Raw genomic sequence first — 15309 nt, 5'->3', positions numbered from 1 at the left:
CTGTCAGCTGTAATACATGATTACTTTGTCATGGCTTGAATAGGGTCCTTTGTTTTTGCTTGTAATTGTAATTCATGACATACAGACAGTAATACCCAAGATTTGTTTTCATCCTTCAGCCTATACCATTTGCAGTGACATTGCAAAACAGTTTGAATTTATTATCCTTTACTCCACAGTTATATGAAGAATATCTTCTGTATGTCTTGCAGAGGATGCTATTGAGACAATGGGTAGGGTTACTCTTCATTTCTGTGGTTGAATTTCTCAAATAAAGTAAAATAACCAGATCTTAATCGTACCTTATAATGTTTTGTGATATTAAATGCTCCCAGTTCAAATTAACTTTCTCTTTTAGATTTTTAACAACTTTATTTCAGTAAGTCTATACGCAGGTTAGATCCTGGAATGTATGCCTTTGGGGTCTTTGATTTAAATATCTCCCTGCATCATTTAATATTCATCTTAACTAAGTTCTATTTTTGGGATAAAAGTTGGGGCAGGATGCGTAAGTGTGTTGACTTAGGTATTTTGTACTATGTAGAGAAACGTAACCAGATACCAGTGCGAACAGAGGCACAGAGGTGAGAACTGGGGACTAGGGCCAGTTACCCCGTATTTGGTCATGCTCGTAGTGCCGGGCTGAAACCTGATTCCAGACACATCTCAGAGTGACCATTACAGCCTTGCATGTTTGTAGGGACACACTAACATTCTTCTTGGGCTGATGAGTCCCCAATTTTGGATATATTTAGAGACTAAGGGCAAGGGGTGTCTGGGGCGGGGGGTGTGAGGGGGTGAGGGGGTGGGCCTGTGGGAGAGGTGCTGACCCAGAGGATTTGGGGCTGTTATGAAACTAGGGAGTCCCCCACAGTTCACAGTTCCCTTGCATTATGCTACTATGGTTACTTCAAATCATGTCACTGTTTGAATTTATTTTTAGATTTTGGTTGCTATAGAAAGGCCAGATCAAAGCCAAGGCAATTGTGTGTTAGGTGGTTTTCAAATATGGAAACGGCTCAGAGTCTCTTTTGTCACAGTGCACAGAAGACACTGTGATATGATCATCACCTGCCAATAGAGGTGTTAAAAAATGACTGTTGTAAAGACTGTTGATGGCTACTGATGAAACCTGTAATGAGTTGGATGTATTTGAAAGTGCTTAACCATTCACCTGGTTATTCATAGGATGGCAGAATAGAATAACCTAAAACCTAAGTTATCAATAGTCGAGGTTTAAGAGACAAATTTTGTCTTTATGCATTATTGTAGCTTTCTTTGCAAAACAGCATTATATTTTTCTCATTCGAAAGAACTTGGCACATTCATCAACATGTCTTTAAATTCCTGAGGGTAATGTTATGAAAACACAAACCCTCTTGTTCATTTAGCACTTGACATCCAGGTACAGCAACAGTGTCAATCACAGGGAAAATTACTTTGGGGCTTTAGTATACGCGAATGGAAAAAGGGTCCAGACGAATGAAGGCTTGACATAAATGTGTCCGGTGTGGGACGCCTTTGACTGAGGCATGTGTGTTGTGGCCCTTACAGAGGACGATGAGGTGGTGACGGACTCCATTTTGAGAGACAGGTCTCACATCGAGGAGACGCTGAGACTAGCTGTGGAGGACAAGTCAGGGGACTACGCAGGTGAGACGAAGTTGGGTTTGTGTTCTCAGGTTGAATTACAAGTACATACACAGAAACATGAAAAAATATACAGGCTTTTCCCATGTAGTAATCTGTAAGATGGCAACATTTGACTATATGTACACCATTACATCATTATTCCCAAATAAGCTACACATACTGATGATCTGTACAATAAATCGGGACATGCACTGAAGAATGTTTAAAGAACAACTCAGTCAAGGAGAATTAATACATTCAGCATTTATGTGGACAAAATTATATATATTTTTCAATTTGTACACAATCCTATATCTGTCTTTCCTCATTCACACCATTTCACAGATCTCTCAATGTTTATGCACTAAATTGTTCACTCTGCCTTCTTTTATCTGTTGTCATTTGCCCTCTCTATTGTCCAGCTGCTCTGCAGAGACTGAGGAAGATATACCACAACTCCATCAAGCCCATGGAACAGGCCTACAAGTACAATGAACTCAGACAGCATGAAATCTCAGGTACTTACTTGCTTGCGTCACTCTGGATACGATCTGCTAAATGCCGTAAATGTAAATGTCTGCTAAATGCCTGACCCCTGACCCCTGACCCCTGACCAGTGTGTGTAGTCAGTGGGCCAAATCTCATTCATGCAGCACTGCCACATATTCACATCACTGTGTCCTCGTGCAACGCATGAGGTAGGAGGTGTGTGTGTGTGTGTGTGTGTGTGTGTGTGTGTGGTTGGGGTCAAAAAAGTAACAATAAAATCATTGCAAAGAGAAGCCCAGATTTAAACAGTTGAGAATGTAATGGCGCTAACACAAATCATGTGGGAAATGCATATCAATAACAACAATGAAACGTCAATAGAATGTCAATAGAATGTCAATGAAACGTCAATAGAATTTCAATGCAAAGTCATTGATAGTCATAGATATGATACAGAGATTTTTGCAGTTATACAAACTGGGTATAATTTTGTATCAGCCTCTGTGATTTTAGGCTTTATGAAATATGTCACACTGACCAGATGTATATTAGAAATATATATGTATAAAAGGGCGAGCTCTAAATATTTTTATGTTGCATGGCATTTTCAGAGCTACATGAAAAGAATGCAAGAGAAAGATTTGTTGTTTGCTCGATGTGCCATAGTGCTTAGTTCAGCTGTTTAAGCGGTATGAGACAAAATTGGCACTGAGAAGACACTAATGAATTACCACAGCCTCCTCTTTCTACACCGCATCAGCAAAACTTTGGTGTGAGCATAAATACAAATGCTACGTACTGCAAGTAACTATTAGATACACCCTCGTGTCCTTCTGACAGGCAGCATCAGTTGTGCAGGTTTTTGTGATTGGCTGACTGAGTTAGAGCTGACTGAACCCAGTCTGAGAGTCTCACAGCTTCATTAGTCATAACATCATCCAGGCAACTGCTAACTGTCCATGTGTTTGTTTTTCTATTTTATTCCAGTCTATTCAAGTTTTTTATGTTCTATACACCTTTTCAAACAGATTCTTACTTCTGTCTTCACCATAAATGTAAATGTTGACTGACCTTTAGCAATGATGAACAAATACATTGACTTCCAACATGTGAACCAAAGGCTGGTCATGGGTCATAAGACATGGAATGGTGGCACATCTGATAGTGTGAGAGAAGGAGAGTGAGAGAGAGAGAGAGAGAGAGAGAGCGAGAGAGAGAAGGAGAGAGAGAGAGAGAGAGAGAGAGAGAGAGCGAGAGAGAGAGAGAGAGAGAGAGAGAGAGAACACTAAACATCAAGTCAACCCAGTTTATTAGAAACAGGACTGTCAATCTGCTCTCATGGGCCACTGCATTACATCAGTGTACAGTCACAGACCACAGCCCTTCTATCACCCTCCACCTCCTTCTATCACCCTCTACCCCCTTCTATTACCCTCTACCCCCTTCTATCACCCTCTACCCCCTTCTATTACCCTCTACCCCCTTCTATCACCCTCCACCCCCTTCTATTACCCTCTACCCCCTTCTATCACCCTCTACTCCCTTCTGTTACCCTCTACTCCTTCTATTACCCTACACCCCTTCTATCACCCTCTACCCCCTTCTACCACCCTCCACCCCTTCTATCACCCTCTACCCCCTTCTATCACCCTCCACCCCCTTCTATTACCCTCCACCCCCTTCTATCACCCTCCACCCCCTTCTATTACCCTCCACCCCCTTCTATCACCCTCTACCCCCTTCTATTACCCTTCACCCCTTCTATCACCCTCCACCCCCTTCTATCACCCTCCACCCCCTTCTATTACCCTCTACCCCCTTCTATCACCCTCCACCCCCTTCTATTACCCTCCACCCCCTTCTATACCCTCCACCCCCTTCTATTACCCTCTACCCTTTCTATCATCCTCCACCCCCTTCTATCACCCTCTACCCCCTTCTATCACCCTCCACCCCCTTCTATTACCCTCTACCCCCTTCTATCACCCTCTACTCCCTTCTGTTACCCTCTACTCCTTCTATTAACCCTACACCCCTTCTATCACCCTCCACCCCTTCTATCACCCTCCACCCCCTTCTATTACCCTCTACCCCCTTCTATCACCCTCTACCCCCTTCTACCACCCTCTACCCCTTCTATCACCCTCCACCCCCTTCTATTACCCTGCACCCCCTTCTATCACCCTCCACCCCTTCTATTACTCTCTACCCCCTTCTATCACCCTCCACCCCCTTTTATCACCCTCCACCCCCTTCTATTGCCCTCTACCCCCTTCTATTACCCTCCACCCCCTTCTATCACCCTCCACCCCTTCTATTACCCTCCACCCCTTCTATTACCCTCCACCCCCTTCTATCACCCTCTACCCCCTTCTATCACCCTCCACCCCTTCTATTACCCTCCACCCCTTCTATCACCCTCCACACCCTTCTATCACCCTCCACCCCCTTCTATCACCCTCCACCCCTTCTATTACCCTCTACCCCCTTCTATCACCCTCCACCCCCTTCTATCACCCTCCACCCCTTCTATTACCCTCTACCCCCTTCTATTACCCTCCACCCCCTTCTATCACCCTCCACCCCCTTCTATCACCCTCCACCCCTTCTATTACCCTCTACCCCCTTCTATTACCCTCCACCCCCTTCTATTACCCTTCACCCCCTTCTATTACCCTCCACCCCTTCTATCACCCTCCACCCTCTTCTATCACCCTCCACCCCCTTCTATCACCCTCCACCCCCTTCTATTACCCTTCACCCCTTCTATCACCCTCCACCCCCTTCTATTACCCTCCACCCCCTTCTATTACCCTTCACCCCTTCTATCACCCTCCACCCCCTTCTATTACCCTCCACCCCCTTCTATTACCCTTCACCCCTTCTATTACCCTTCACCCCTTCTATCACCCTCCACCCCCTTCTATTACCCTCCACCCCCTTCTATTACCCTTCACCCCTTCTATCACCCTCCACCCCCTTCTATTACCCTTCACCCCTTCTATTACCCTCCACCCCTTCTATCACCCTCCACCCCCTTCTATCACCCTCCACCCCTTCTATCACCCTCCACCCCTTCTATCACCCTCCACCCCCTTCTATCACCCTCCACCCCTTCTATTACCCTCCACCCCCTTCTATCACCCTCCACCCCCTTCTATTACCCTCTACCCCCTTCTATCACCCTCTACTCCCTTCTGTTACCCTCTACTCCTTCTATTACCCTACACCCCTTCTATCACCCTCCACCCTTCTATCACCCTCTACCCCCTTCTATCACCCTCCACCCCCTTCTATTACCCTCCACCCCCTTCTATTACCCTCCACCCCCTTCTATCACCCTCCACCCCCTTCTATTACCCTCCACCCCCTTCTATCACCCTCTACCCCCTTCTATTACCCTTCACCCCTTCTATCACCCTCCACCCCCTTCTATCACCCTCCACCCCTTCTATTACCCTCTACTCCCCTTCTATCACCCTCCACCCCCTTCTATTACCCTCCACCCCCTTCTATTACCCTCCACCCCCTTCTATCACCCTCCACCCCCTTCTATTACCCTCTACCCCCTTCTATCACCCTCTACTCCCTTCTGTTACCCTCTACTCTTCTATTACCCTACACCCCTTCTATCACCCTCCACCCCTTCTATCACCCTCCACCCCCTTCTAGTACCCTCCACCCCTTCTATTACCCTCCACCCCCTTCTATCACCCTCTACCCCCTTCTATCACCCTCCACCCCTTCTATTACCCTCCACCCCTTCTATCACCCTCCACACCCTTCTATCACCCTCCACCCCCTTCTATCACCCTCCACCCCCTCTATTACCCTCTACCCCCTTCTATCATCCTCCACCCCCTTCTATCACCCTCCATCCCTTCTATTACCCTCTACCCCCTTCTATTACCCTCCACCCCCTTCTATCACCCGCCACCCCCTTCTATCACCCTCCACCCCTTCTATTACCCTCTACCCCCTGCTATTACCCTCCACCCCCTTCTATTACCCTTCACCCCCTTCTATTACCCTCCACCCCTTCTATCACCCTCCACCCTCTTCTATCACCCTCCACCCCCTTCTATCACCCTCCACCCCCTTCTATTACCCTTCACCCCTTCTATCACCCTCCACCCCCTTCTATCACCCTCCACCCCCTTCTATTACCCTCTACCCCCTTCTATCACCCTCCACCCCCTTCTATTACCCTCCACCCCCTTCTATTACCCTTCACCCCTTCTATCACCCTCTACCCCTTCTATCACCCTCCACCCCTTCTATTACCCTCCACCCCTTCTATTACCCTCCACCCCTTCTATCACCCTCTACCCCTTTCTATCACCCTCCACCCCCTTCGATCACCCTCCACCCCCTTCTATCACCCTCCACCCCTTCTATTACCCTCTACCCCCTTCTATTACCCTCCACCCCCTTCTATTACCCTTCACCCCCTTCTATTACCCTCCACCCCTTCTATCACCCTCCACCCCCTTCTATTACCCTTCACCCCCTTCTATTACCCTCCACCCCTTCTATCACCCTCCACCCTCTTCTATCACCCTCCACCCCCTTCTATCACCCTCCACCCCCCTTCTATACCCTTCACCCCTTCTTTCACCCTCCACCCCCTTCTATCACCCTCCACCCCCTTCTATTACCCTCTACCCCCTTCTATCACCCTCCACCCCCTTCTATTACCCTCCACCCCCTTCTATTACCCTTCACCCCTTCTATCACCCTCTACCCCCTTCTATCACCCTCCACCCCTTCTATTACCCTCCACCCCTTCTATTACCCTCCACCCCTTCTATCACCCTCTACCCCTTTCTATCACCCTCCACCCCCTTCGATTACCCTCCATCCCTTCTATCACCCTCCACCCCCTTCTATTACCCTCCACCCCTTCTATTACCCTCCACCCCCTTCTATCACCCCCTACCCCTTTCTATCACCCTCCACCCCCTTCTATCACCCTCTACCCCCTTCTATCACCCTCCACCCCCTTCTATTACCCTCTACCCCCTTCTATCACCCTCTACTCCCTTCTATCACCCTCCACCCCTTCTATCACCCTCCACCCCCTTCTATTACCCTCTACCCCCTTCTATCACCCTCTACCCCCTTCTACCACCCTCTACCCCTTCTATCACCCTCCACCCCCTTCTATTACCCTCCACCCCCTTCTATCACCCTCCACCCCTTCTATTACTCTCTACCCCCTTCTATCACCCTCCACCCCCTTTTATCACCCTCCACCCCCTTCTATTGCCCTCTACCCCCTTCTATTACCCTCCACCCCCTTCTATCACCCCACCCTCCACCCCTTCTATTACCCTCCGCCCCTTCTATTACCCTCCACCCCCTTCTATCACCCTCTACCCCCTTCTATCACCCTCCACCCCTTCTATTACCCTCCACCCCTTCTATCACCCTCCACACCCTTCTATCACCCTCCACCCCCTTCTATCACCCTCCACCCCTTCTATTACCCTCTACCCCCCTTCTATCACCCTCACCACCCCCTTCTATCACCCTCCACCCCTTCTATTACCCTCTACCCCCTTCTATTACCCTCCACCCCCTTCTATCACCCTCCACCCCCTTCTATCACCCTCCACCCCTTCTATTACCCTCTACCCCCTTCTATTACCCTCCACCCCCTTCTATTACCCTTCACCCCCTTCTATTACCCTCCACCCCTTCTATCACCCTCCACCCTCTTCTATCACCCTCCACCCCCTTCTATCACCCTCCACCCCCTTCTATTACCCTTCACACCCTTCTATCACCCTCCACCCCCTTCTATTACCCTCCACCCCCTTCTATTACCCTTCACCCCTTCTATCACCCTCCACCCCCTTCTATTACCCTCCACCCCCTTCTATTACCCTTCACCCCTTCTATCACCCTCCACCCCCTTCTATTACCCTTCACCCCTTCTATACCCCACCCCTTCTATCACCCTCCACCCCCTTCGATCACCCTCCACCCCTTCTATCACCCTCCACCCCCTTCTATCACCCTCCACCCCCTTCTATCACCCTCCACCCCTTCTATTACCCTCCACCCCCTTCTATCACCCTCTACCCCTTCTATCACCCTCCACCCCTTCTATTACCCTCCACCCCTTCTATTACCCTCCACCCCTTCTATTACCCTCCACCCCCTTCTATCACCATCCACCCCATTCTATTACCCTCTACCCCCTTCTATCACCCTCTACTCCCTTCTGTTACCCTCTACTCCTTCTATTACCCTACACCCCTTCTATCACCCTCCACCCCTTCTATCACCCTCCACCCCCTTCTATTACCCTCCACCCCTTCTATTACCCTCCACCCCCTTCTATCACCCTCTACCCCCTTCTATCACCCTCCACCCCTTCTATTACCCTCCACCCCTTCTATCACCCTCCACACCCTTCTATCACCCTCCACCCCCTTCTATCACCCTCCACCCCCTCTATTACCCTCTACCCCCTTCTATCATCCTCCACCCCCTTCTATCACCCTCCATCCCTTCTATTACCCTCTAACCCCCTTCTATTACCCTCCACCCCCTTCTATCACCCTCCACCCCCTTCTATCACCCTCCACCCCTTCTATTACCCTCTACCCCCTTCTATTACCCTCCACCCCCTTCTATTACCCTTCACCCCCTTCTATTACCCTCCACCCCTTCTATCACCCTCCACCCTCTTCTATCACCCTCCACCCCCTTCTATCACCCTCCACCCCCTTCTATTACCCTTCACCCCTTCTATCACCCTCCACCCCCTTCTATCACCCTCCACCCCTTCTATTACCCTCCACCCCCTTCTATCACCCTCTACCCCTTCTATCACCCTCCACCCCTTCTATTACCCTCCACCCCTTCTATCACCCTCTACCCCTTTCTATCACCCTCCACCCCCTTCGATTACCCTCCATCCCTTCTATCACCCTCCACCCCTTCTATTACCCTCCACCCCTTCTATTACCCTCCACCCCCTTCTATCACCCCCTACCCCTTTCTATCACCCTCCACCCCCTTCTATTACCCTCCACCCCCTCTATCACCCTCCACCCCTTCTATCACCCTCCACCCCTTCTATTACCCTCTACCCCCTTCTATTACCCTCTACCCCCTTCTATCACCCTCTACCCCCTTCTATTACCCTCTACCCCCTTCTATCACCCTCCACCCCTTCTATTACCCTCTACCCCCTTCTATCACCCTCCACCCCCTTCTATTACCCTCTACCCCCTTCTATCACCCTCCACCCCTTCTATCACCCTCCACCCCTTCTATTACCCTCTACCCCCTTCTATTACCCTCTACCCCCTTCTATCACCCTCTACCCCCTTCTATTACCCTCTACCCCTTCTATCACCCTCCACCCCTTCTATTACCCTCTACCCCCTTCTATCACCCCCTACCCCTTTCTATCACCCTCCACCCCCTTCTATTACCCTCCACCCCCTCTATCACCCTCCACCCCTTCTATCACCCTCCACCCCTTCTATTACCCTCTACCCCCTTCTATTACCCTCTACCCCCTTCTATCACCCTCTACCCCCTTCTATTACCCTCTACCCCCTTCTATCACCCTCCACCCCTTCTATTACCCTCTACCCCCTTCTATCACCCTCCACCCCCTTCTATTACCCTCTACCCCCTTCTATCACCCTCTACTCCCTTCTGTTACCCTCTACTCCTTCTATTACCCTACACCCCTTCTATCACCCTCCACCCCTTCTATCACCCTCCACCCCCTTCTATTACCCTCCACCCCTTCTATTACCCTCCACCCCCTTCTATCACCCTCTACCCCCTTCTATCACCCTCCACCCCTTCTATTACCCTCCACCCCTTCTATCACCCTCCACACCCTTCTATCACCCTCCACCCCCTTCTATCACCCTCCACCCCCTCTATTACCCTCTACCCCCTTCTATCATCCTCCACCCCCTTCTATCACCCTCCATCCCTTCTATTACCCTCTACCCCCTTCTATTACCCTCCACCCCCTTCTATCACCCTCCACCCCCTTCTATCACCCTCCACCCCTTCTATTACCCTCTACCCCCTTCTATTACCCTCCACCCCCTTCTATTACCCTTCACCCCCTTCTATTACCCTCCACCCCTTCTATCACCCTCCACCCTCTTCTATCACCCTCCACCCCCTTCTATTACCCTTCACCCCTTCTATCACCCTCCACCCCCTTCTATCACCCTCCACCCCTTCTATTACCCTCCACCCCCTTCTATCACCCTCTACCCCTTCTATCACCCTCCACCCCTTCTATTACCCTCCACCCCTTCTATCACCCTCTACCCCTTTCTATCACCCTCCACCCCCTTCGATTACCCTCCATCCCTTCTATCACCCTCCACCCCTTCTATTACCCTCCACCCCTTCTATTACCCTCCACCCCCTTCTATCACCCCCTACCCCTTTCTATCACCCTCCACCCCCTTCTATTACCCTCCACCCCCTCTATCACCCTCCACCCCTTCTATCACCCTCCACCCCTTCTATTACCCTCTACCCCCTTCTATTACCCTCTACCCCCCTTCTATCACCCTCTACCCCCTTCTATTACCCTCTACCCCCTTCTATCACCCTCCACCCCTTCTATTACCCTCTACCCCCTTCTATCACCCTCCACCCCCTTCTATTACCCTCTACCCCCTTCTATCACCCTCCACCCCTTCTATCACCCTCCACCCCTTCTATTACCCCTCTACCCCCTTCTATTACCCTCTACCCCCTTCTATCACCCTCTACCCCCTTCTATTACCCTCTACCCCCTTCTATCACCCTCCACCCCTTCTATTACCCTCTACCCCCTTCTATCACCCCCTACCCCTTTCTATCACCCTCCACCCCCTTCTATTACCCTCCACCCCCTCTATCACCCTCCACCCCTTCTATCACCCTCCACCCCTTCTATTACCCTCTACCCCCTTCTATTACCCTCTACCCCCTTCTATCACCCTCTACCCCCCTTCTATTACCCTCTACCCCCTTCTATCACCCTCCACCCCTTCTATTACCCTCTACCCCCTTCTATCACCCTCCACCCCCTTCTATTACCCTCTACCCCCTTCTATCACCCTCTACTCCCTTCTGTTACCCTCTACTCCTTCTATTACCCTACACCCCTTCTATCACCCTCTACCCCCTTCTACCACCCTCCACCCCTTCTATCACCCTCTACCCCCTTCTATCACCCTCCACCCCCTTCTATTACCCTCCACCCCCTTCTATCACCCTCCACCCCCTTCTATTACCCTCCACCCCCTTCTATCACCCTCTACCCCCTTCTATTACCCTTCACCCCTTCTATCACCCTCCACCCCCTTCTATCACCCTCCACCCCCTTCTATTACCCTCTACCCCCTTCTATCACCCTCCACCCCCTTCTATTACCCTCCACCCCCTTCTATTACCCTCCACCCCCTTCTATCACCATCCACCCCCTTCTATTACCCTCTACCCCCTTCTATCACCCTCTACTCCCTTCTGTTACCCTCTACTCCTTCTATTACCCTACACCCCTTCTATCACCCTCCACCCCTTCTATCACCCTCCACCCCCTTCTATTACCCTCCACCCCTTCTATTACCCTCCACCCCCTTCTATCACCCTCTACCCCCTTCTATCACCCTCCACCCCTTCTATTACCCTCCACCCCTTCTATCACCCTCCACACCCTTCTATCACCCTCCACCCCCTTCTATCACCCTCCACCCCCTCTATTACCCTCTACCCCCCTTCTATCATCCTCCACCCCCTTCTATCACCCTCCATCCCTTCTATTACCCTCTACCCCCTTCTATTACCCTCCACCCCCTTCTATCACCCTCCACCCCTTCTATCACCCTCCACCCCTTCTATTACCCTCTACCCCCTTCTATTACCCTCCACCCCCTTCTATTACCCTTCACCCCCTTCTATTACCCTCCACCCCTTCTATCACCCTCCACCCTCTTCTATCACCCTCCACCCCCTTCTATCACCCTCCACCCCCTTCTATTACCCTTCACCCCTTCTATCACCCTCCACCCCCTTCTATCACCCTCCACCCCTTCTATTACCCTCCACCCCCTTCTATCACCCTCTACCCCTTCTATCACCCTCCACCCCTTCTATTACCCTCCACCCCTTCTATTACCCTCCACCCCTTCTATCACCCTCTACCCCTTTCTATCACCCTCCACCCCCTTCGATTACCCTCCATCCCTTCTATCACCCTCCACCCCTTCTATTACCCTCCACCCCTTCTATTACCCTCCACCCCCTTCTATCACCCCCTACCCCTTTCTATCACCCTCCACCCCCTTCTATTACCCTCCACCCCCTCTATCACCCTCCACCCCTTCTATCACCCTCCACCCCTTCTATTACCCTCTACCCCCTTCTATTACCCTCTACCCCCTTCTATCACCCTCTACCCCCTTCTATTACCCTCTACCCCCTTCTATCACCCTCCACCCCTTCTATTACCCTCTACCCCCTTCTATCACCCTCCACCCCCTTCTATTACCCTCTACCCCCTTCTATCACCCTCTACTCCCTTCTGTTACCCTCTACTCCTTCTATTACCCTACACCCCTTCTATCACCCTCTACCCCCTTCTACCACCCTCCACCCCTTCTATCACCCTCTACCCCCTTCTATCACCCTCCACCCCCTTCTATTACCCTCCACCCCCTTCTATCACCCTCCACCCCCTTCTATTACCCTCCACCCCCTTCTATCACCCTCTACCCCCTTCTATTACCCTTCACCCCTTCTATCACCCTCCACCCCCTTCTATCACCCTCCACCCCCTTCTATTACCCTCTACCCCCTTCTATCACCCTCCACCCCCTTCTATTACCCTCCACCCCCTTCTATTACCCTCCACCCCCTTCTATCACCCTCCACCCCCTTCTATTACCCTCTACCCCCTTCTATCACCCTCTACTCCCTTCTGTTACCCTCTACTCCTTCTATTACCCTACACCCCTTCTATCACCCTCCACCCCTTCTATCACCCTCCACCCCCTTCTATTACCCTCCACCCCTTCTATTACCCTCCACCCCCTTCTATCACCCTCTACCCCCTTCTATCACCCTCCACCCCTTCTATTACCCTCCACCCCTTCTATCACCCTCCACACCCTTCTATCACCCTCCACCCCCTTCTATCACCCTCCACCCCCTCTATTACCCTCTACCCCCTTCTATCATCCTCCACCCCGTTCTATCACCCTCCATCCCTTCTATTACCCTCTACCCCCTTCTATTACCCTCCACCCCCTTCTATCACCCTCCACCCCCTTCTATCACCCTCCACCCCTTCTATTACCCTCTACCCCCTTCTATTACCCTCCACCCCCTTCTATTACCCTTCACCCCCTTCTATTACCCTCCACCCCTTCTATCACCCTCCACCCTCTTCTATCACCCTCCACCCCCTTCTATCACCCTCCACCCCCTTCTATTACCCTTCACCCCTTCTATCACCCTCCACCCCCTTCTATCACCCTCCACCCCCTTCTATTACCCTCTACCCCCTTCTATCACCCTCCACCCCCTTCTATTACCCTCCACCCCCTTCTATTACCCTCCACCCCCTTCTATCACCCTCCACCCCCTTCTATTACCCTCTACCCCCTTCTATCACCCTCTACTCCCTTCTGTTACCCTCTACTCCTTCTATTACCCTACACCCCTTCTATCACCCTCCACCCCTTCTATCACCCTCCACCCCCTTCTATTACCCTCCACCCCTTATATTACCCTCCACCCCCTTCTATCACCCTCTACCCCCTTCTATCACCCTCCACCCCTTCTATTACCCTCCACCCCTTCTATCACCCTCCACACCCTTCTATCACCCTCCACCCCCTTCTATCACCCTCCACCCCCTCTATTACCCTCTACCCCCCTTCTATCATCCTCCACCCCCTTCTATCACCCTCCATCCCTTCTATTACCCTCTACCCCCTTCTATTACCCTCCACCCCCTTCTATCACCCTCCACCCCCTTCTATCACCCTCCACCCCTTCTATTACCCTCTACCCCCTTCTATTACCCTCCACCCCCTTCTATTACCCTTCACCCCCTTCTATTACCCTCCACCCCTTCTATCACCCTCCACCCTCTTCTATCACCCTCCACCCCCTTCTATCACCCTCCACCCCCTTCTATTACCCTTCACCCCTTCTATCACCCTCCACCCCCTTCTATTACCCTCCACCCCCTTCTATTACCCTTCACCCCTTCTATCACCCTCCACCCCCTTCTATTACCCTCCACCCCCTTCTATTACCCTTCACCCCTTCTATCACCCTCCACCCCCTTCTATTACCCTTCACCCCTTCTATCACCCTCCACCCCCTTCTATTACCCTTCACCCCTTCTATTACCCTCCACCCCTTCTATCACCCTCTACCCCCTTCTACCACCCTCCACCCCTTCTATCACCCTCTACCCCCTTCTATCACCCTCCACCCCCTTCTATCACCCTCCACCCCCTTCTATCACCCTCCACCCCCTTCTATCACCCTCTACCCCTTCTATCACCCTCCACCCCTTCTATTACCCTCCACCCCTTCTATTACCCTCCACCCCTTCTATCACCCTCTACCCCTTTCTATCACCCTCCACCCCCTTCGATTACCCTCCATCCCTTCTATCACCCTCCACCCCTTCTATTACCCTCCACCCCTTCTATTACCCTCCACCCCCTTCTATCACCCCTACCCCTTTCTATCACCCTCCACCCCCTTCTATTACCCTCCACCCCCTCTATCACCCTCCACCCCTTCTATCACCCTCCACCCCTTCTATTACCCTCTACCCCCTTCTATTACCCTCTACCCCCTTCTATCACCCTCTACCCCCTTCTATTACCCTCTACCCCCTTCTATCACCCTCCACCCCCTTCTATTACCCTCCACCCCCTTCTATCACCCTCCACCCCCTTCTATTACCCTCTACCCCCTTCTATCACCCTCTACTCCCTTCTGTTACCCTCTACTCCTTCTATTACCCTACCCCCCTTCTATCACCCTCCACCCCTTCTATCACCCTCCACCCCCTTCTATTACCCTCCACCCCTTCTATTACCCTCCACCCCCTTCTATCACCCTCTACCCCCTTCTATCACCCTCCACCCCTTCTATTACCCTCCACCCCTTCTATCACCC

At 51.5% G+C, this 15309-nt stretch overlaps 1 protein-coding gene across 2 annotated transcripts in view; it reads left to right on the top strand.

Annotated features, from left to right (window-relative positions):
* Positions 1-15309, top strand: part of srl (sarcalumenin) — a 34129-nt gene that overhangs the window by 7644 nt on the left and 11176 nt on the right. For both annotated transcript variants that reach the window (XM_076981870.1, XM_076981860.1), the window contains exons 2-3: positions 1555-1653; positions 2055-2150. In XM_076981870.1, the coding sequence (XP_076837985.1) occupies positions 1555-1653; positions 2055-2150 (195 nt within the window). The remainder of the gene's footprint in view (positions 1-1554; positions 1654-2054; positions 2151-15309) is intronic.

This window comes from Brachyhypopomus gauderio, chromosome 2 (assembly GCF_052324685.1).
Source record: "Brachyhypopomus gauderio isolate BG-103 chromosome 2, BGAUD_0.2, whole genome shotgun sequence".
NCBI classification, from domain to species: domain Eukaryota; kingdom Metazoa; phylum Chordata; class Actinopteri; order Gymnotiformes; family Hypopomidae; genus Brachyhypopomus; species Brachyhypopomus gauderio.
The sequence above is the reverse complement of the archived record's forward strand: the minus strand, read 5'-3'. Positions and strand labels throughout refer to the sequence as shown.